This window comes from Crocodylus siamensis, chromosome 2, assembly GCF_052110815.1.
Source record: "Crocodylus siamensis isolate JL-2025a chromosome 2, ASM5211081v1, whole genome shotgun sequence".
NCBI classification, from domain to species: Eukaryota; Metazoa; Chordata; order Crocodylia; family Crocodylidae; genus Crocodylus; species Crocodylus siamensis.
This window is the reverse complement of record NC_143396.1, coordinates 232,963,830-232,987,385: the sequence shown is the minus strand read 5'-3', so window position 1 is coordinate 232,987,385 and position 23,556 is coordinate 232,963,830. Positions and strand designations below refer to the sequence as shown.

Below are 23,556 nucleotides of genomic sequence, written 5' to 3'. Positions count from 1 at the left end.
AATGGGTCCTGGTACAAAGAAGGTTGAGAACCACTGCTGTAGGGTACACAGAAATACAGAGGGAAGAGCTTTTGGTTTTCCAGGGCCTGCAAAAATACTCAGGTATATGCTCTATACAAATTGTACAAGCCATAGAATCATAGGAAGTGGGGGTGGGAAGGGACCTCCTGAGCTCTCTAGTCCAACCCCCTGCTCAGAGCAGGACCATTCCCAACTACATCATCCCAGCCAAGGCTCTGTCTTAAAATCCTCCAAGGATGGAGAGTCCACCACCTGTCTGTGTAACCTGTTGCAATGTTTTGCCACCCTCCTACTGAGACACTTTTTCCTAATATCCAACCTAAACTTCCCTTGCTGCAACTTGAGGCCACTGCTCCTTGCTCTGTCATCTACCACCATTGTGAAGGGTGCAGCCACCTCCTCTTCGGGGCCTCCTTCAGGTAGCTGAAAACAAACCCCACTCCGTTTCCTCTTCTCCAGACTAAGGCAGCCTCGCTCCCCCCGCCTCGCCTCAGAAGCGCACATCAGCACAGCAGTGGCAGGCGCCGGGGCAGGGCGGGCTTGCCCAGGCCCCTAGAGAGGGAGACAAAGCGCCCGGCGCCGCCCCGCGCTGGAGGCGTTGGCTCCTCTTCCTGGGCTCGGCGGCGGCTCCCGGCCGGGACAATCACCGCGGGCTCCGCCTCCTCCCCTTCCTGCTCCCCAGGTGGAGCGGGCAGCGCTGCGCTTCGGTAGTTGCCGCCGGGGAAGGGTTAAAGGTGGCGCTGCTGTGAGGGAAGCAGCGGGTGGCGCCGCGCGACGAGGCAGTTTCACCTGAAACTCCGCAGGTGGGGACGGCGAGCAGCGGGGCAGAAGGAGCGGCCGAGGATGCTGGTGCTGGTGCTTGCGCTGGTGCCGCTGGCGGCGGCCGCGCTGCGGGGCCGGGCGGCGCGGGACGAGGCCGCCGCCGCCTTCGGGGAGACGTGCCTGGGCCACTTCACCGTGGGGCTGCCCGACTTCGTGCTGGACACGGACGCGTCGGTGGAGAACGGCGCCACCTTCCTGTCCTCGCCCGCGGCCGCGCGGGGCCGGGACTGCGTGCGCGCCTGCTGCAAGGAGCCCGCCTGCAACCTGGCGCTGGTGGAGCAGAGCCCCGACGGCGGCGAGGACGGCGTGCGGGCCTGCTTCCTCCTCGACTGCCTCTACGAGCAGGCCTTCGTCTGCAAGTTCGCCCGCAAGGCCGGCTTCCTCAACTACGTGAAGCGGGACGTGTACGACGCCTACGTGTCCATGCGGGAGAAGGGCGAAGGGGGTAAGGTGCAGCCTGCCCTGCTCCCTACCCACCCTGGCCTTCCCCTCCCGCCGCAGGGTGGTGGGGAGGTCTCCCCGGGGCGTGGAGGGGGCTGAGGGCTCTTACCGGGGGCAGGCAGGCGGGGGGTGGGGGAAGAAACCTTGGCTCCTCTGCAGCTTCTCTGCTCCGTGGCTTTGGTCATGTCACTTAACCCCACCCACATCCCTGTGTAAACGGAGTAGGGGGTGATACTTCCCCACCGCTCTGTAATAGTCTTTTGAGCCTCAGAGATGATACAGCCTAAACAGAGTTTAAGAACAAGGCACAGCCCTACCCAGGAAGCATTTTTGACTGGAACCTGAATGAACCTGGACTCCAGGTGCCCCAGTAAACCCTTAACAAGGCACAGGTGAATTGCAAAGGCATTGGAGGCAGGCCCTTCCCTGGCACAGAATTCACTTCCTTTTTGGTTCTGCCCAAGTCTCGGTCTCGTGACTACTACCAGCTGGTGACAAAGCATCTCTGTCTTGGTAGGCTCTGTCTGACTTTTGCAGAGAGAACAAGTCAGTGGGCAGGCTGGATTAGAGCACTTGCATTTAGGAGCAGATTTGAGGAGGTCTTTTGTTTGGATTCTGGGGACAAACTCTTTAACTGAGGGATTGTGTAATTGTTGCATCTGTGCTTACAGCACTGGATAGGAGCTCTGGCATGAATGCAAATGATGCATCATTGACTTCTTACAAGGCAGCCCAAAGTTTCCTCATGGAAGAAAAGCTGTAGAAAGTACAGTGAAATATTACAATACAGTTGTGGATCTAGCACCACTTCTCTCTTATCTCCTTGGTTGCCACCTTTTTCCAAAATCTAAGAAGATCTGAAGCTTTTCCTAATGGGATTGGGTCTCTGGTTAGACATTGGTTTTTTGAAACTATGAGGTTTAGATACTGATGCGCTAGTGGTGCATCCGTAGAGACCATTCCTGCGTTATGCGGATAAACTGATCCGTTGTTCTTACCGCTGTAGCTGCAGTGGTGGTTCTGTTAAGTATGTCAGCTTTTAATGAAAAATGGGGCAGGCATTTGGGATAGGATTTGCAACTCCCCTGGATGAGTTGAGATATCAGCCAGGATCTCTTCTTGAAATTGACAATGATACTAAAAAGACCCTCATTCACTGAAAGTTTAATTTTAAGGGATGGAAAATTTAGAATGAGTAGCTGTATCAATAGATGATTTAAAAGAGGAGACTCAAGTGGTAACTTCTTAAATACTCTTTAGTAACCCCCATGCTGATCTGGAATTGGTGGTGGCATCACAGAAGTGGTATTTTTCGCCACTGCACTTTTTAGACTTTTTCATTAAACCTTTGGTTTCTCTGCTGTACTTGCTCTATACCTTGAGTACAGACTGAAGTGTTTCCTTCTCCAAAAAAAAAAAAACCAAAAAAAAAACTACCCCTCAGTAATAAATATCCTACAAACCAGGACATGGGACATGTGTTAACCTTTAATTGTTGTGTTTTCTGCTTCCCTCTACAATAAGTGTGTTTTGTTCGGTATGCCTTGGTTCCATAAGATCCCAAAACTAGCTATAAGAAATGGCAGAAGCCTCAATGCAATATATCCTTGGTATCTCCAATTTCAAAGAATGATGAATCCTAGGTTCCCTTCACTGAAAAAGGAAATAATACTAAGGAGAGCAAAGGGTGGGGGGATCATTCTTGAAAGGTCCAATTAGGAATGATATCCAGAGCCTGCTTAATAGGACATGCATTTTTGTCACTGACGCTAATTTGCCAAAATACTACTCATAGCTCTGTGTTCTTTCTCTTTGCAAATTATACTGCAGACAATGTGAATTCCAGATTCAAAAAGTGGAAAGTTTGCAGTTCCTTTTCTCAGCATTTTAGTGAGACTATTTTTGTTGTTCTGAAATCTGTGCAAACTAAAGTTCTTAAGTAAAACTGAAGTGTTCTGGGAAGAAAGGGGGATTTCTTGTGGACAGAGCTGGGAATTAAGATGAATAATAAGAACAAACAAAACTACTCTAGACAGCACCTAACTCTTTGTGGGACTGTTCAGTGTTCAGACACTCAGGAATGTAGATTTTGATTCTGGTTCAGAGCCAAAATAATTCCACAGCTCTGATGTTGGAACTAGGTCAGCAGAGGAGGAATTCGGCACACAACAATGGACTTGTTTTAGTGGGAAAGGTGAGTGCATCATTTCCGCAGGTGGGAGGAGGGGGGAGCTTCTGAGGACGTGTTTGCAGGAGCCCAGATTAAACAGCCTTTGGGCAATGACTGCATCCAGCTGGCGCTGATGGTTTTTCCCTTTCAAGACCTTAATTGGATCTCAAGGAGGTATCTACAGCGTTAATGCTGTTGTGCTGAGGAGCCTCTTTCTAACCTTTCAGTGTTCCTTCCTCAGCTTGGACTTACACACAGGAAGATTAAAAAGCAGACCCTAACGGAAACCAGAGGTTTGGGAAATTTTTAATCTTTTTAGAGTTCTCTGGATTTGCACTCTGATGTTTGGAGCTTTGACAGTGCATTCAGGCCATATTCTGAAGGCTTCCCTGAAATAACAAGGGCTAGAAATTTTGTTTTTAATAAATGCAGAGATTCTTATGCCATGTCCTGGTTTCAGCAGCTGAGGCTTTAAGACAAACACTAAATATAGTGAGACTTAAGACAAAATAACAGGAGTTAGTTGCACCTATGATTGCCAAAGCAGGCTTGAGCTCTCATCAATGTGCATCTTCACTGCTTTGGGGATATCCTGTTTTAACTGTGTCCCCTAACAAAGCCACAGCCCAGGCTCTGTCCACCAGCCCTCCCTTTCAGTATGCAGAGTGACTTTCCTGAATCATTGATATTAGCAGTCTAAGAAAACACAGCTTTTATTCTTGCATCATTTTCTAGCATGAACTTTGCTGCGGGTCTTCTCTGGCTCATTTGGGAGGGGCAGGGCTCACTGAGGGTTTTACCGCAATAATAGAACCCGGTGTTTGAGTAACCACTGCATAAATTTATTCTGGCTTTGAGCAAACCTGTTCTGGGTGTGGGCCTGGAAAATAACTTCCCTGAACCTTTGTCCGTTTCTTGAACTGAACCTTCAGTAGTGTTGTGAAATCTTCAGTTAAGCTCCATTTGTTTTGAGTTTGTGACGGGGAAACGGGGAATGCTGGAAAACCTGTAGGATTTAGGATGGGCCTATTTTTGCCAAATTCTGAATGCAGATTTGCTGGCTAAAAATTCAGTCTGGGATTCAGAGTGGTTGGCTAAGTGATCGACTTCATTGCAGACCCCCAGCCTGGACTCTAGAGAATGGAACAGAAATGTATTGATGATAAACTGTATCATTAATACAGTCCAGTTAAGGCCATGAAATAGGGCTTTATCACCTGACTGGTACTGGGGCCACAACTTTGCTAGAGATTAAATAGCTGGTTTCTACAAGGTGCTTGTTAGGCCTGAGGCATCTTTTCAGGTCAAAATGCCCCAGGGTCAAGGTATGGAGAGTGCTCTGTAATTGGTGCACAGAGCATGAATGACTTCTTGCTGTGGAGCAGCTACATAAATCATGTAAGCTAGCTCTTGTTGTCATTTTTTCCCCTTTCATGCTCTTGCTTCATTACTATTGACTGACTCTGGTGGGAGCAGTAAGTCTATATCACAGGCTGGATTGTATTTAAGACTCCACTGGCCCGTATAGTGAACTGACCCCACTTGATGACACGAACAAAAAACACCAGGGCACTGTCTCCCCCTTTCTGCTTTACAAAATAAAATTGCCTTGTCTCCCCCTAGTAGGGCTGGCAGTGACTTTCATCTGAAATATGTTCCTTGAAAAACAGGCTGGCATTTTATAGTGTTGCCCCCACTGGCTAAAAGCAGATTGGTTTTCAAGGTTCTTATGCTATATTAACTTCTCAAGGATTTTTCCTTAAGGGTTTGTAAGAAGGTGCTTAGTACAGTTCTCTTCTGATTTGCATCATTCTCCTATTGAATTCTGTCATTTTTGTAGCAACTTTATTTCAGCCCTGTTGCACTCTATAGGAACGCTGCCTCTCTCTGCATGCGTACTCTCCACCATTATAGTGTGTGTTTTTTCCCTTGGAGGAATGGAGCTTGCTTCTACCTGGCAAACCGGCTTTGCCTTCATGATGTTGACTTGTTACTATAGAGAGAGGATTATAACGCTAATAGGGGAGGTTTGAATACAGGCTCTCTGGGAATTGTTTGCTTCTGAGTGGCTTCCTTAGGGAAGTGATGAGAGCTGTATGCTTAATGGGGAATTTAACTCTTGGTGGAACTTGCCTCTTCCATTGTCTGTCCTTTCTAGCTATTGCAGGTTAATTTTCTAGCATGCAGTCTTAGGCAGCTTTGAATTTTCTTGTCTGGGAGGTAGTGTGTCCTAGTGGACAGAGTACTAATGTAGGTGCTCTTTGCCTCTGCTACTTGGTGATCCTGGCCAAGTCACTTCTCCCCATGCTTCTATTTCCCCATGAGAGAGAGTGACTGGCCACTCTTCTAAAGTGCTTTGAGGTCTGCAGAGTTTACTATTATTCAGACTCACTAGCTTTTGGAAAGGTTTCCTTTTAGTAGACACAGATTTCAAGTAGTTCTAATATGCTTTAAATAATACTATATAATCTTAGCATTGCCAGAACTAAATGCTCAAAATATTTATCAGACTAGCTTAATCCTCAAGTGTAAAATCTTGAATCATCTTTGCTTGGTTATTATGGGTGGCATTTTTTTAAGCATTTGGTTTCCTCTTGTTAAGATTGTCTGTTTGAAATCATGAAGGCCATGTATTCTGCTTTCATTCAAAAAAAAAAATGTCCATATACTTGAATGAATTCAGGATGTGGTACTTAAGGATAGCATAAGTATCATAAGACAGCACTGTTAACTCTCTGTGTCTTGGTGACTGCTTAATGGCACTTTTTTGGGTAACTGTAGATAAGGGAACAGTAAAAATCATGCAAAACTTCCTTTGACTAGGTGACTTCTGGAGTAAAGATACCAGTTTGACTCTAGCTTTGTGGAACTCCAACTTTTAGTTCAGCTAAGAAAGCTACCTTCCAGGAGCTATTTGTTGTTTGTTGCTGATATTTGCCCCCAGTTCAACAAGCATTTGGCTGTAAAGATTAGATTGAAAAATGTGCTTTCCCTTTGAAATAATTGTCACAAGTAAGGGAGGATTTCGGCTTGCTGCAGGCAAAGAATGTTTAGGTTTGGGACTGCCAGTTAGAGCCAGTTGCTACTTGAATGTCCTGCGTTCACACAATGGCTTTTTTCTAAAGATAACGAGCTTTCACAAGTCCAGTGGAAAAAGAGGAGTCTCTGTACCTCGAAGTTAGGCCTGAGTGTCTAGAAATAGCCCTCTCCTCATTACAGACTGTGCTTGTATGGAAGTGATTTGATCTTAGTTAGAGGTGAATATGAAGCAGAGGAAACTTGGTGCATTGGAGATGAGATCTAGAACTGGAATAGGCTTCTTAGGGCCAGACTAAGGAGAGTACAGCTGCTTTTCTAACAATATCACAGTAATTGCTAAACTTTTCAGCAGCAGTGTTTGATGTGTGAATTGCCTTAGACACTTTTTGGAGGTCATGCTGTTCCTGGTACATGTCAAGCCCAGGTACTGATACAGGGACAAAGAACCTCTTTTCCTTTCTTCTAGCCACTGTTCAGATTCCTTTCCTTTACCCCAACACTAAACTCCTCCTATGGTTGTCTGTGGTAGCTGGACCTGAGGATTGCATAGTGAGGCAAAATCCTGCTATATGTCCCTCATTCCAAGTGCTTTTTTACCTACCATGTGTAATTTCCCATGTCTTTTTTTACTGTGCAAGGAACTTTTAGCGCTGTGGTTACCTTGACTAGTTTTAAACTATGCTGAGTGCTCTTAATCTGGTTGGTTTATAAACTGTCATAAAATGCTCTCTTCCTTTATGATGAAGCTCTTACTAATAATGAGAACATTTAGAAATGTAAATGAAAAAATGATTTTTACTAGTTGCACATTAATAACCCATTGCCATGGCTATAGGGCTGTAAAACTGAGTATTACCTATGGTTGTTACGATGGGAAGGCAGTAAGAAATTCTCTCTTAAATGCGTGTGTGTCTAGGTACGTGCATGGGAGGAGTAATAAGGACATTTTTCGTAGCAATATCTAGACACCCTGAATTTGAATACTTACATAGGGCTGCTCTTTTGAGTACACCTTGTGGAGAGTTCCCAGGTCTAAATATTTATGAGACCCAGGCTGAACCTTTTGGTAAGATGTGCATGGATCTTGAAAGATGCACTTATTTGGCTGTACATGTAACCAGCTCTACTCAGAACTGAGATAGTGTGCTGTTTTAGGTACCGTGATGCATTTCTGTTGGTCTCTGTGCCTGGTTTCAAACCCCCTGGGGAATGACAGTTGCTAACATAAGCTAATTAGAAAGGACTGACATTCTGAGATGTACCTCAGTGTAAAGCACCCTGAAGACTGTCGCATGCCAGCATGAACAACATTGGTGCACTTCTACAATATGTACATCAGAGACCTGTTCATTTTTGTGATGCAAGTAGTATGTCTTGGCTACATTTTTCAGTCTAGCTGTGAGCCCAGTGTACTTATTGAGGGAATCCCCAACTATTGCAGTATTTCCAGTAGCGTTCCATAAGAATCTGTTCTTAGCCCACTGTAAATCAAAATTTTTATCAGTGATATGAAATAAAATAAAATCTTGATTTTGATTTTATTTATTTAGTTTAGTTTATTGAATCATAGGCGGTGGACAAATGATATGTCTTTTTAACCAAAGACTTGTAACTTACACAATGATCTGGGTGGCTTGGTAAGCTGGACAAAATTTAAATGTATTTTAATATAGTGAAATGTAAGGTGCTACATCTAGGAACAAAGAGGGTAAGCTACTCCTAGGAAGGGAGGATTGGAAGATGCCAGCTCTAAAAAGAACTTGGGATGTTATGTGAGCGTCACGTGTGGTTCTGTGGCTAACGGGCAATGAGATGCTTGAATGTATAAATGGGAGTATTGACTTGCCATGTGATATTTTAGAGTGGTAATAGCACTTGATACTACTACCAGCATGTTATGTTGGGACAGGAGAGAAGTTGGAGAAAAGCTAGCGTAATTGTGGTCTGATGCATGCACGCTGTAATGAGAGGCCCCCAGCAAGCAAAAACCTAGTAAGTTACAGAAGAGAAGATGAGATGACTTGTCCTCAGCCTTGGTATCTTCTCCCTCCTGACAATGGAAGGCCCTTCAGTTGGCAAAGGTATAATCAAGAACTGTTATCTGCAGTTTGGATCTGGAAAAACCCTAAATGGGAATGAGGTACAAGTTGTAACAGTGAAATAATTAACTACTGCAATGAAATTGGAGTCCCTTTGTCAAGCAGTCATCCTGCCACATTGACTGTTAATAGCATAACATAATAGCTGGTTTGATGACTGACTAAATAGTTTGGTTGAACTAGAACATAAATTATTGGGCTGGGTGATGGATTTTGTGCTGGATGGCTCCCCTTGAAAGATGTCCTGGGCTGTTCTGTGTCTCTAGTCTGTTTTCATGACTGGAACTGACTTTTTGCCTCTTATTTTTCCAAGCTGACTTTTATCCATATTAGTGAATTGTTGGTGTGACAGTGCTGAAAGGGGAGGGATATGGTTCACTGAGTGACACTTAAACCTCCTTGTACTACGGTAACCTAACTGAAGGGTAGGGGTGCTCCCTTTGGGGGTTGAGTGCACAAAAATAGTCATGATCAGCACTGCAACAGCTGGCACTTCCCCTGACATCACATGGCTGTCCTGGACATGAAGCTGATCAACTACACCGTTGTACAGCAGGGGTTGTCAACTAGAGATACACTTCTTGATTGGCTGCCGGGGGAGTCCCTGCTTCTCTGCTGCCTGCTTCTCCTTTTGGTACACTGACCAAAAAAAAAAGCTGAAAAACCCTGTTGTACAGGATTTTTATGTTAGTGGGGATGCTATTGGGTAACATTCTTTTTTAACATAAAAATATAGTCAGAAAACAATAATTGGAGAACATAAATTAGTTAACTCCTTAACTGATAGAAGTGGGACTGATGCCTGGTTTAACACAAACGTGGACATCGTATGCAGTGGAGATTTGCTTCAAACAATCTTGAGAGGAAAACACTGTACTTTAGACATTCACAATAGCTGTATGAACAATGGTGTTAACTTTTACTTGCTCCTACAGGTAAGTGTCTCTGACCAGTGGCAGTTGGCTCAAAGGTGCTGGTGTTATGGATAGCTGACCTGCTAGATTTAATCCTGGGACAGATGGGTGGTGGGCAGAGAGAATTTTGATCCAGCCTCCCCCCCCCCCAACTGAACAGGCATTTCTCTTGTGCATCACTTAATGTCATAGTTCCAAAAGCACTGTTATAGGAATTATTCCTGCATTAGCATCTAGAAGCCATGTTTATTCAGTCTGGGAGATGTTCACTATCTTTCCAGTTTGGAGACAGGAATCCAAGCCTTCTGCTGCTAGAAGGTGTTTTTTGGTATTTCTTTCTGTTTTCTCCAGGTGATCTGCCTCCCAAAGCTCGTGCTGGGATGGACTTGAAGGTACAGCCAGGAGAGGCAGTGGTACTGAGAGGTGCAGAGAGCGCAGATGACCATGGGATTGTCAGTTATGATTGGAAACATCTCTCTGGGGACTCATCTGTTGTGCTGGAGGTAGGTAGTAGAGTGGAGCTGCTTACTCGGTGTCTATAGCAAATATGTTGCAAGTGCCCACTATTTTACCTGATCCTAGCCTCTTGTTCCAGGCTCCATCTATTTCCAGAAATTATGTAAAATTTCTCTCTCTCATCATTTTCTTCTGTTTATGCTCTTCTGTCTCCACTAGGTGGTGCTGTCATTGCTTAATGAGGTAACATTCCTTCTGTCCATCAGGAAATGTGGCACAGGAAGCAAAGAAGGCAGAATGCTTCTAGACCAGGGCAGGCAAAGTCTGCCCCTTGGTCTGGTAGTGGACTCCATTTTCCAGCAGCCCCTGCCCACGTGGCTGGGGTTGGTTTCCATGGAGACCCCAACCACACCTGTGTGGTGATACCACAAGGCTGGGGTTGCCTTGGAGACTGGCCTCAGCTGCACTGGCAGGGCAGGGGGCTGCTCCAGAAAAGTACCCAGTACTGCAGCACATGGATGTGTACAAATGCAAACAGAGTGGAGGGGCTGGATCTGGCCCATGGTGCCTGCACATATAGAAGGCTGAGCAGTGAGGAGCTGGGCTAGGCAACTTCCACCCTGGCTGTGGCATAAATACAGCTTCCAGCTAGGGCCCTGGCTAGGGAGTGGGGAGCTGGGAGAAGTAGTGGTGGCATGGGCACGACTTCTAGCTGGTTGGCCCTAGTGGGGGCTCTCCCTGAACCCACGTTGTGGATGTGCTGTGGAAGCCACCTGGCTTGTGTTGGACTAGAGCTGGATTGTTCCAGTCTGCAACTTGTAAAGGTTATCAGTCACTGATCTTGTTCATATCCCTGTGGCCTGTCCATAGCTCTGCTTCTACTCTTATAGGGCTCCTGTCTGGCTACACCACTGTCTGTGCTAGATGTGTCATTTTGTCTTAATCCGGAAGTGCATAAATGGATGAGAAGGCTGCAGGTGCCTGCTGCCAGGGGATTGTGGGGTGTTTTGCAGAAGGTTTTCTTACCACTGCTGTGATGCATATGGAGAATCTGAGGCAGAATTCCTAAGTTACTTTTCCCAAACCATGCAATGTGTCAGAATAGCATGGAGCCCACGCCTTTAAGCTCTAGTCTGGTGGCACATCTTGGAGCATGAACTTAGTTTTCTTTCCTCTGTTAAAACAAAAAAACCCAAAACGGCACAAGAACTCTTTGGAAAGAAAAAAAAATTATAGCCTGTTCTTTGTTTTTGTTTTAACTGCTGCATCATTGTGACTTCACTGGCAGCTAGCTAAGATTAGATGACCTCTCTGTAAGGGGAGGGGTTTGGATGCCAGTATTCTAGCCAGGTTCCAGCTCTAGTAACAAATCTGCCTGTTTTAAAAACTTTCCCTGTTTCAACTGGTTGCATTATCTTTTGCTTTCTATTCCAAGCTGTTTGTAAAATGTTTCTGTTCAGTATTGCACTGTGGAACACAGGTAAGTGTCACTGGTGCCATATATATATGTGGAGCCATATCCTGACTCTTGCTGCCAAAAGATGCTATGGGGCTGCAGTGGTGATGGTGCCCTTGGGCAGGGCATATGTGAACAAAATGCCTCAGAAACCATTGGGCAAACACAGTCCTTCACCATTTTCTTTGGAAGTATTAACAAGAATTTCTCCAGCTCCTATAACTGTCACTGAGGGGTGTTGTGTGTCCAGGCGGCCCAGTAGTACTGCTGGACTTGCTTACTATCCCAAAGCCTAGGATTGCAGGGACCACTAGAACTTATATTAGATGTGCTGAAGGGCTGGGCTTCCTGGTGCGCTCTTCTTTTCCTAGCCATGCTGATCTTGGGCAGCCAGTCTGTCTTCTTACTTTGTAAAGCACTCTGGAGTCCTAGAGGTCCATCCTTCATTTGGGAGTTGTATCCAAGCTGCTCTCCTCCTGAGGCCACAGACAGCGGAGTTGTCGTCATCTTGCCTGTGAATTAGATGTCTGCATCCAGCACTTTGGCTGAGATATGCTAACTCCTAATCATGTTCTGCATGTTGTTTGTATTCTCAGAAAAAAGGGGATGATCAGGTGGAGGTCTCCAACCTGCAGATGGGGATCTATGTCTTCCAGCTCACTGTCACAGACACTGTTAACCAGCAGGACACTACCAATATCACCATTACAGTTCTGAATGCTGAGCAGACTGAAGGTGAGCCTGGCCAAGAGATGCTTAAACTTGGGCCTCATGGTATTCCTGCTGGAGTCAGTTGCTAATTGCATATGAAAGCAGCAAGGTGTATAACCGGCACTCTTTTTGTGAACTGCTGGGTGGGAGTGGTGTATGGTAGAGAAATGGGAGATGGGCTTGTGAATTGATATTCCTTTGAAAATTCAACCTACTGTACCTGAATTTTGAGATGGCAGAGGGTCAGCTGGTCAGAAGCATAATGATGAATGTCAGTATAAAGTCCTAAGTGGTCCTGGTTTTATAGGATGGCTACCCTGAATGTCCTGTTTACTGGAAACAACCTTTTGCAGTGACCAAGTCATGGATTTGTGCCAAAAGCCAATCTATTAAATAAGGGTTTTTCTCCTCCATACCAGGAACCAAGTTAAATGGACTTCACTGAAGTAGAAATAAGGAGTATTCAAGAGGAGCCTATGCCAACATCTGCATCCTGCCCCAAGTCCAAGATATAATTTTTCCCCAAATTGCATGCTATGGGAAAGCTCCTGCCTCCTCCCAAATGAGCCATCATTGCCATATCCCACTCCCCTTTGTTACTAGGTTAGATGAATCAGTGTGATGTTAGCTAATGCTTGATGCTGTCCTGGCAGCAAGCAGAAGCCAGTGATTCAGCCTATCTTCTAAGATCTTTGCAAGGCCAACCATCTGTACTTTAGTTAAAGCAAAATATCTCATTCTTCATATGCTGATCCTTTTTATTGGCTTCTCTTGTTTTCCAGATCACTGCTTGGCTCCTAGTAAAGTGGGTTGGTGCCGGGGGTCCTTTCACCGTTGGTTCTACAATCCAGAATCTCAGCGATGTGAGAAGTTCATTTTTGGGGGCTGCAAGCCCAACAAGAATAACTACTTGCGAGAGGAGGAGTGTAATCTTGCCTGCAAGAATGTTCAAGGTCAGTCTGTTTCTAGAGGCAGCTGTTAGCTCAGGGTGTTCTGATGGTTCTGTGGTCTGCAGCTCAGGTCGACTGGTCTTATAGATCACTGGTAGGAAGCAAAAGTCTCTTCAGAGGGGTGTGGAGCTGGGAGCACCTATTGTAATTTGCTTTCCGCTGCTTTTCTGTTGACCGACTATGTCAAAATCCCAAACATACTCCATTGGTTGTCACACAGTTGATATTCCGAGTGGCAAGAAGTCTTTTGTAAGGGCCAGGCCATATTAAGAAATACTTTAATTCAGTTAATTGATTAGGCTCAGGGCATTATGCTCATCGTATTTCTGTGGCCAGATTTTGCTTGCAAAATTCTGTTCATGCCACTTCTTAAATATAACCACATGGAGGAGTCAAATTCCCCTTTCTGTCATGAAACTCATTGTCCTTCCTGGCACTAGCGCAACTGAGCTTTTCTTGAAAGACACTTAGAGCAGCTTTGGATGAGGTGAATTCATCTGAGTGTTTGCCAGGCTTCTGTGTTCCTACTGAGTCCAAACTGGGGGCATAAGATGGTTTGCAAGGGATTGAAAGGAACTACAACTTCACCCTTACACCTGGTATAACTCCTGAAAAATGCAGCTTGGGAACCTGCTGATGAAAATTATAAAATGTTAATTTTTTTCCCTAGGTAGGAGCTGTTTTACTATAGAGCTATTTATTTGGGTCAGTATAAAACAGGTGCATTCACTAAAATAAAATTGTGGTTTCTTTTCTGTCGCCTCTTCAGGGCCAGTTGGAAGACGGCAGCAGCCAGGTAAGCCTCTTGCATGTATTTTTAATCTGAGATGCACTTTCCCTCCCCACAACCGCTCTCTTGCCCACCCTTCTTGCATTTTAAAATTAAGATCTAATTTTTGGTTTTTCTGGACACCAGCCAGAGCCAAGCAAAGCCCTTGGGAGTAACTTCTGTGCCAGACCCCTTGCTTCCAAGCCTCTAAAAAGGCAGTGTGCCCTTTCCCTAGGAGAAGGAGAGGTCTTATTCTAAACTAATCTGCTCAAAGGGGGCCTGGAATCATCCTTTATGCCAGAAGAATATGAGTGCAAGTCAGGAAGGAGAGGATTTTCATACTGAACCCAAAACAAAAACTTTTTTTCTGATATAGTATGTGACGGGAACTGTCAGGCCTCACACTTCAAATGTAGGGATAGCTGCTGCATCGATGGCTACCTAGAATGTGATGAAACTCAAGATTGTGCTGATGGATCAGATGAGGCAGACTGTGAACGATGTAAGTTCTTGGATGTCTAGATCCTAAAATTTTGTGCTTACATGGGTAAATCCTTTCTCTCCTTGGCTTTTTTTTAAATTTCAAACTTTTGTAGAGGTTTACTATGGCTCTTTACACTGCCTCCTATATTTTAATAGTAGGGGGGAGAAAGAGAGTCAGGAAGTGTTCGGAAAGATCTTTCTGTCTACATATCTCTGTAGAGGAGGACGAGTTTCTTTCATATTTGAGCTGGGCAAGGTAAACTGTGTGCCATGAGGTGTTTCTCTGGTTTCTTCTGCAGATGCTCTTGAGTTCAATAACCTCCGAAAGATCAATGGTACAAGTGAACAAGGTGTGTATGCAACATATTGCTAAATACAAATGATTGTCTGCTCTCTTTTGCCTCTTACCAGTCTTAATAGTCAGACTGGGGCTAGAAGTGTTTCCTGATTGGGCTTTCTTGTGTGATTTATAAGGAGGCAGAACCAGTCTAACATTTCTTAAATCAGTTAAATCATGCTTCATCTGTGTTCCTGTGATTTTATATCTATCTTCCATCCTCCTTCTCGTAAGAGTACTTTGCTGAATCCTCTTACACAAGTTTTATGATTCCTACACCCTTTGTTCATTTTGTACTTGGTGCACATTCCCCTTCCCTGTGACATTTGTATTTCTTGGTCTCTGGTTTGATCTATGGACAGGAGGCATAGATTGCAGGTGTTCTTTTATTAAATAAACTTTGAATACTTGGCAGGTAGATGGTGCTGTGATGTTAGATGGAACAGAATCTGTGGTCTAACATTAGATTCTCCCAGACATGCTGTCAGTTCAGATATTCTTGCCAAACTTTGAACCTTGCATTGTGTGCTCATTGTATCAAAATCAGTGTTCTCAACCTTGTTAGACTTGAGACCATTCCCTCAGAAAATGCCATCTCTTAGTCTTCACTCATTTTTTGACTACAGAAAAATAGAGTAGTTCTTCTACTGCAAAGAACTTAGAAGAACTACAGCAGGTCAGGATGTTTTAAACACTATGGATCCCTATTTGAAACCTAGGTTTATGTTGTAAGTCACGTTTACATACCTAAAAGTATGGACAATATCTGACATGCCACAACACCCTTGAAAGCATCTCATAGATGCTAGGGTCAGAAGGGACCTCAACGGATCGTAGAGTCCGACCCCCTGCCTAAGCAGGAAAGAGTGCTGGGGTCAGGTGCCCCAAGGCAGGAGAGAGCACCACCTCCCTTGGAAGTCCATTCCAAATTTTGGCCACCCTTACTGTGAAGAAGTTTTTCCTGATATCTAGCCTAAATCTGCTCTGTCAGTTTGTGACCATTGTTCCTTGTTACCCCAAGAGGTGCCCTGGTGAACAGAGCATCTCCGATCCCTTGCTGCATCCCCACCTAATTAATTTGTAGGTGGCTACAAGATTGCCTCTTAGCCTTCTCTTGTGGAGTCTGAAGCGGTCCAGGTCCTTCAGTATGTCCTCACAGGGCTTGTCCTGTAAGTCCCTAAACATACAAGTGGCCCTTCTCTGGACCCTCTTTAGTCTATCAACATCCTTCTTGAAATACAGTGCCCAAAACTGGATGCAGTACTCCAACTGCGGTCTGACCAATGCCGCTTAGAGGGGAAGTATCACCTCCTTGGATCTTTACCATGCGTCGTCAGATGCATGACAAAGTGCAGTTAGCTTTGCTGATGACTTCGTCACACTGACGACTCGTGTTCATCTTGGAGTCCACTATGACTCCGAGATCCCTTTCTGCTTCTGTGCTGCTGAGAGGGTTGCTTCCTAGCCAGTAGGTGTGCTGGATGTTTTTGCACCCTAGGTGCAGCGCTCTGCACTTGTCCTTGTTGTACTGAATCTTATTGTGTACTGCCCTGTTTTCTAACCTGCCCAGGTCTGCCTGCAATCATTCCCTACCATCTGGAGTGTGCACTTCACCCTGCAATTTAGTATCTCAAGGCACCCAGGTTGAGAATCACTGTTCTAGATCATTGCAGTTGGCTGCTTTAGTCCTCTCTGACCTTTTTCTAAGAGGGAGGGTTTAATTTGTTTTCCATGCCTAAGCCTGTCATGGGGAGGAAGGAAGAGGGGCACTATTTTCCTTTCTCCTAATGGGAGCATCAGGGCATTTTAGCTAAGGCAGGAGTGCCACCTAGATTAGCCACATCTCCCTTTAAAATGTGCCAGGGACTATGGGGTGACAGTAATGCAGGAAACTGGAATTAGTTTGGAGTTTGTGGATCCTTGATAATTTCGAATGTTAGGAAATAAGTTCCACAAAGTATTTTGGAGGCTGAACTGTGCTACCACAGGCACCAGAGTAGACAAAGTGTGGATATTCTACAGATAGGTTGCCTGAGCTTGAACACCTCTCTCTCTTTTTTGCTTTACCAGGTCATTGTGTGGATTTGCCTGACACTGGGCTGTGCCAGGAGAGCATAACTCGTTGGTACTACAACCCCTTCACTCAGAAATGCAGCCGCTTCACCTATGGAGGTTGTGATGGCAACAAGAATAACTTTGAACAGGAAGAAGATTGTATGAAATCGTGTGCTGGTGTCACAAGTAAGGCATGGGGCAGAGGGTCTTAGAGTGAAATCCTCCCCAGTTTAATTCCAAACAGGTTGAGCTTTCTAGAACATAACATGGAAGCCAGTGCCCCAAACTTTGAGGCTAGGGACAAACATTCAAAAAGCTTGAATTGATTCAATCTTTGCAGGTTAGTCTAACTTGCAAAACTTGAACTGATTTGGAGGTGGATAGACATTCCCTTTCTCATTCCAGAAATGCAGGCACATGCCTGCAGTGGCTCAGGCTAGAAGCTAGGTGGTGCTAGAGCAGCCCTTTTTTTCAGGATGCTATGATTAGGGAGGTGTTTCCCCACTCCCCACTAGCCTTGCAGGGAATATTTATTACCCCGAATTCAGTGTTTTATGAGCCCATTAAGAAAACAACAGGGTGACATGACCAGGTATTTGTTGGTTCTTTTTTGTCCTGTGTGCCACAGCTTGGAGGTAGCCAGCACCCTGCTATGGAGTAAAGAGCCCTGCCCAGCCCAGAGAGCATGCTGGGATGCTGGGGGGAGTCTGGTTTATTTTAAACCAGCAAGGGATCTGGAACAGATGCTGCATAAACTGGTTTGACCCAAATTGGCCAAGTCTGATACTGCATTCAACCAGATTTATCTCAAACCAGTTTTAGCCATTTTCATACTGATTTATGTGCACTGAACATTTGCTCTTACAGGTCTAAACCAGTTTCTGGATCACTTTAAACTAGTTTGTGTAATGTCTGTCCCTAGCCTGAGGGAGCAGCATCGTTCTTTAGCCCTAGCTCCCTCAGAGCTCTTCATCCTGACTGAAGGCTCAAGCAGAATGCACAGAACACAGCTGTGTATATGCGAACTTACTGCCATGTAGCTTGCCTCAGGATTTTATATAATTTTTTTTTTTTTTTTGGTGCTCCGATGCTGCAGTAAACTGAAAGAGCATTATACTGACGTGTTAAGAGAGCAAACTAGCACTGGGTGTCCTGCTGGAGAGCCTGAGAACTTTATGCAATGTACTACGAGTTCTTGAAACTGAATTAAGGAGGCCTCTGCTCTCTCCTCCATTGTTCCCGATTCTTTTGTGAAATTCTGTTTTTTGTTTGTTTGGTTTCTTTTGCAGAGTCAGATGTAATTGGCCAGAGACTTGATTTCTATGAGCTCCAACAAGCTAGCTTGAGTAAGTAAAAATTCTACTTGAGCAACACATTTGCTGTAACTTCTCTGTTCCTGTCCTGTAAAACAGGAGTATTAAAGTCATCAGGCCTTCTGGGCTGAATGGGTGGTGTGGAGCTGGTCCATGGGCCAGATTGGGGCCCACAGACCAGCTCTGTGTACCAGACCCAGTGCATGTGGCCAGTCTGGTGCGGACATTTTGTACAGCACGTGCCCTGGACTGGCCCCAGGCACTACATGTAGTGCATGGGGCTGGGCTCAGTGTGCACTGTATGCACTGTGTAGGTCCAATCAAAATGCCATGGGCAGCACCTAGGGCCAGACTTTTGATTTCCCTGTAAAGCAGGATGCACTTTATTTGGCGGGGAAAAAAGGCACATCCCATCCAGAGTCAGAACTTAATGGGAAACGAGAAATGTTGAAGGGGGGAAAAAGGAGTTTACCAGTCACATATGTGGATGACCTCAGTAGTTTATTGTTAATTAATATGAGAAGAGAATTGAATCTTATATTCTCTAGGCATCAAAGAATTGAAAATAAATAAGGTAGCCTTGATATTTCAGGACAGGCAGCATCTCCAAAACAGGAAAGGCAGCAGTGAATATCTGCTGACAAAATCTCCTAGTTCTGACCATAATGGGCACTAACATTTTATGAAATACAGGATCTAAAATGCACAGCACTTTTGGAAGTGTGATTCCTGCTCGCCACAACCATATTGACAGAATTTCTCCTTTTAACAAATTAATCCTTAAAGCAGTTGTTTCCTATTATTCTATTTCCCGAAGTCCCAGATTATGACTTCCCGTATTGGATTGGCCTCACTCCACATTCATCTCACTTGCATAACTTCAGTGTTAGTGACAGAAGCCTGGCCGACGGCTGTCAGCAGCCTCCCAGGATGTTGGGGTGTGATAAGGCTATACCTGGGTCTGAAGTGTCCTCTCCTTGCTTTGCTAACTTGTGTTAGCTTAATCTGGAGGTGATTTCACTTCATTATCCAGCTCCAGTCATTCCTATGGCCTCCCTACTGAGAGAGTGTGGTGCTGATATTGGGAAGAATGTTGGTGTGGAATTTTTGGTTTTGGTTTTTATTTTTAAGTATAGATGCCAAACCATCCAGTCCACTTAAGTCATTGTGTAACAACTTGTGAGACTTGACTTGAGCTGAGCTTAAACCATGATAGAAAAATGAAAGTCTCTGCATCCCTTCACCAACCTTTTGAGCCATCTCATCACCTTCCTTTTTTCACCTCCATATAGCCCGTGTACTAATTGTTCCATGGTCAGTCTGGCCCATATTAGACTCTAAAATAGGTTCTGTGGCCAGTGCCAATTATTGAGTAAGTTCCATATTTCCTGTTTTCCTGCCTGTTAGTGTGACAATAAAAGTAGCAGAGCAGTCTTCATTAACTTTGTCCATACATGTCTTTGACAGGTGCTTTTGAAGTAGCCATTGCAGTCCTGCTTGGTATCTGTATCATGATAGTCCTGGTTATTATTGGTTACTACTACCTGAAGAACAGAAAGAAGAACAGCCGGCGACGCCAACCTGCCACTGCTACGAACTCTACCCTCTCCACCACAGAGGACACTGAGCACCTGGTTTACAACAGCACCACCAAACCCATTTGACCTAAAATGCTTCCCTCCGATCTGGCAGTGGGGACAGTTCCATGTGACTGGGGGTTTGTTTGAAACAAAGGTGGCTGAAAGACTCCTTACCTCTCTTTTTTTCCTCTGTTAGATGTCGCATATTAGGAAGCTGTAGCCACAGTTCAGCTTTATTAGAACTTACAGTTGTCCTGGATAAGTGCTCTTGCAGTTGAGGGAGAGTGTCTCTTCCCAGTTCCCAGTGACAGCTCAATGTCACTTGTGCCTTCCACTCTCCCCTAGAGAGGAGCCTGTTTTGACTAGAAGGATCTACTGTACTGACTGAAGGAGCTCTGGTGTGACTTGTGTGGCATTATCTCTTGCATGGGCCTACCAGAGCCAGCCATTTCATTTTATTTTATTCTGCCCTGTGCCACACAGTGCTACCTACTTTGAACCTGTCCATGCACCTGTTTGTCTTCCTCTTCATGCTTATTTCTTTACAGTACTATCTTCCAAAGATAGTGTCCCAACATCAAACCCAGTGTTCTCAGTGAATTTCTGTGGAGTCCTGTGCTTTGTGTGTCTGGCTCCATAAACACTGATAACTGCATGGCAGTCTTGCATGAGCTTTTTTCCTGTGGTGGGCAAGGTAGGACTGTCTGCAATTTTCTTCTATGATCACTTGAATTTTGAGCAGATACTACACAAGTGAATCCAGTATCTTCCTAAATGATCCTAAGTTAACAGCAGCAGTCTGCATCCATCCACATTCTCTCTTACCTGCTCTCCCTTGCCCTTTCCCCTTCATTTCCACCACTCCCTTTTGCCACCTGTTTACTTTTCAGCTGGACAGCCTAATCTCTGAACATTCCTTGTGAATGTACTATTTATTTGTGTACAAAAATGTGAATGAAAGGGAGCATCCTTACTTTTCCTGGTAGTTCTAGGAGTAAAGAAAAAGGGCCACTTCACCACAGCAGGTTGAGCCAGGCTTCATGCTTCAGTTCTGACTAGTGCCACCTGTTGATTTGCTCATTGTAAGCCTTGTTGCAAACTTCTCCAGAAAGGGCTGCTAGACACTGCTTGTGAACGAGGAAATATCTTGGCAAAAGGACTGTAACTAGCCCTGGGTGGCTGGTGTGGGTGGGCGAGGGGTGGTGGGGGCTATAGTAAAAGAGGACGTGGAGAAATTGCTTCCTCCCCATGTTCCTAAACTGGACAGAAGTGAAACTGAGGGTGTACTATCTCATGTCCAAAAACACAGTAACTCAGCCCTTTTACTGGTGAAACTGTTCAGATTTTTTTAGATTTGCCCAGCCCTTGGCTGTGACTTGGATGTACTGTTGGGGAGGGCTTTCTGTAGTAGTCTGATATGATGAACTTGTTTGCTTGTTTTTGTTTTGCTTTTTTTGTAAATATTGTGTATTTAATATTTTGAGGCCAGGAATTGCAAATGTGGCTAGAATGCCTGGCTGCTAAATGGTTCATCTGATTCTGTCCAGAACAGATGGTTTGCACGCAAACCTCCTTTAGCTTTCTTACTCCTTCCATCCTGTTTCTCCTGGACACTTAGACAATGAGTGAGCCAAGAGTTGTCTCTCGCTCTAGGTGAGGGACTAGCTCTTGCCTATGAAAGACTTCTGAATCATTGTTGCTTAGTAATGAGATTGGAGCCTGTAAATTTTTTGTCTATTGCTTTAGAAAGAATCCACCAGTGTGGTAAGAGATGTTTTTTTTTGTGTGTGTGTGTATTGTATGAAAGTCTTAAATGTCTGTACACATCATAATTAAATTTTGGTCATAAGTTTATGGGGCCTAATTACTGGCCACCATTGGGCTGGGCTGACATTGATGGCACTTCTGGGGAAAGTTATGATGTAACCACAGTGTTCTGGAGACTCCATCAGTATGAGGGCATGACAGTTGGCCATACATAAATGGTACTCTGCCAGTTTCAGACCCGCAAACACCCCTTAAGCCACAGACAAGTAACTTGCAAACAGCTACTTTGTCTCTCCTTTTGGCTTTCTGATCTATCTCGCATCTTTTTTTTCCTCCCCCTCCCCTTCCTTTCCACCCCCTCTCACCACCCACCTGTTGCCAGTGTAATTATCCTAAACTTTTAATATTGTTGTTCCTTTTTAAAAAGTTTTTATTAAAACTGCATTGTTTTATGTTGTTTGGGTTGAAAAGAAGTAATCCAAGGAACATTGTCACCCTCAATAACCATGGAGAGCTTTTTCCCACCCTGCCCTCAGGGCTGTCTCCCCAACTCCAGTTGTAATGGCTTGGGGAGAGGGGAGAAGAAGTGGCTCTGTAGCAGTTGCCTTAAGGAAAAGGGGATGACACTTTAAATTGGACATATGAGGGAGGGAGTCTCTTAAATGCTTAACTAGATAGATAATGACTAAGTCTGAATACTGGGAATGAGGTCACTTCCCAGTAACACATGCATGGAGCAAGAGAAGGGTGTAGCCTGAAACTAGGCTTCAGCTAGTCAGACTGGTTTTGCTTTTGGGTCTGAAACTACACTGTCTTTTAGCTGTACCTCCCAGTCATTGCAATGTAAAAAATTCATATTGGGGGTGGATGTATCTGAAAACTGGATTAATGCCTTTATCCTTGGTGTGCCCTCTCTTCTGAATGTCCAGTAGCTGCCTTCCTCTGCCCCCAACACTGTTTTCTATCGCTTGAGTTATTTTGCTGATTGCTTCACCCTCTGGGCTGCAGCTTTAAGATTGGCCTCAATTTTCCTCTCATACAGGTGCACCACTAGATGCAATTTCACTGAAGTTGGAGTGTAAAACTGACTTGCAAAAGGAGTTGGAATGAGGGAGGGGTAGGGTTTTCTTCTTTCCTTTCTGAATTTTTTAGGCAAATAGGGTATTAAGCCACAGCCCATTAGTCCCCAAATGCTTCCTGATATATCCCCATCTTTGTTTGCACACTATATTATTTCTGGTTCATGTCCCCCAGACCCACCCCAGACACTTGCTCTCCTTCCTTGGGGCTTACATTTTTCCAGTTCTTGATGTTTGTACCTATCTGACTCCCACCTAGAGCCATATTGCTCCTGTTTTGGCTGGGATGACGGCAATAGTCATGGGTCAAGGGACTGGTGTGTTCTTCCCACAGCAGCTGTGCTCAGATCTTCCTTTTACCATTTGAGAAGCAGAGGTATTTCAAAAGGAAACTGGAAGCTAGCCCAGCAGGAGGTTGCATGCTAACATTCCTGGCTCCTTTCTTCTGGGAGAAACCAGTCTTTATATTTTTCTATCTCCCTTGAGATTCTTATTGTAATAGGAAAAATGGGGGCACAAAGCATAACAACTCAGTCCTACTATCTGACTGCACAGAGTCCTTTAAACATCTCTGTGTAGCAACCCTAGATAGCCATTCTAAGGGCAGCTTAGAGAGATTAAGAGCACACCTCATGAAGGATTGGTATTAAGGCCAGAGAAGTCAATGTGACCACTGCGGGGTAAAGGTTACACTGTATAGGCCACCTCAGTATAGTATGAAGGACTTTACAACTGCATTTCATTTATTAAATCACACCTGAAAGGCATTACACACACTCTGTAATTCACCACAATACATTCACAAACCTTTGTGCAGGCTGCAAGGGACTGTGGTACAAGTTGTTCACTGGAACAACTGTCCCTTGCTGAACTTGATTATCCAGCTTTGTACAAACACCAGCGCAGTAGCAAAGAAGCAGAATGAAGATCAAGGTTATGACAACAACTTAGAACTTGAGAGACCAAGGTTCAAATCTAGTATCTACCATTGAAAAATACTCCCAGGGTTTATCTACATGTGCAATTAGGGTGAAGCAATAAACTCAGTTTGTGCCATAGTTAACTGCTCCTGGCCACAGTGTCTACACATACAC

At 44.7% G+C, this 23,556-nt stretch overlaps 1 protein-coding gene across 2 annotated transcripts; it reads left to right on the top strand.

The window, feature by feature from the left end:
- Positions 1–547: 547 nt before the first annotated feature.
- SPINT1 (serine peptidase inhibitor, Kunitz type 1) lies at positions 548–21,840 on the top strand. 2 transcript variants are annotated; one of them, XM_090033414.1, is made up of 10 exons: positions 552–1,288; positions 9,858–10,009; positions 12,015–12,153; positions 12,912–13,082; positions 13,849–13,875; positions 14,225–14,350; positions 14,631–14,681; positions 16,739–16,909; positions 18,013–18,069; positions 19,504–21,840. In XM_090033414.1, the coding sequence occupies exons 1-10, from the start codon at positions 865–867 to the stop codon at positions 19,698–19,700; spliced, it is 1,515 nt and encodes a 504-aa protein (XP_089889540.1). In that variant the 5' UTR covers positions 552–864; the 3' UTR covers positions 19,701–21,840. The 2 variants fall into 2 exon arrangements, with proteins under 2 accessions (XP_089889541.1, XP_089889540.1); XM_090033415.1 differs by lacking the exon at positions 14,225–14,350 and having other exon boundaries at positions 548–1,288.
- The last annotated feature ends 1,716 nt before the right edge of the window (positions 21,841–23,556 follow it).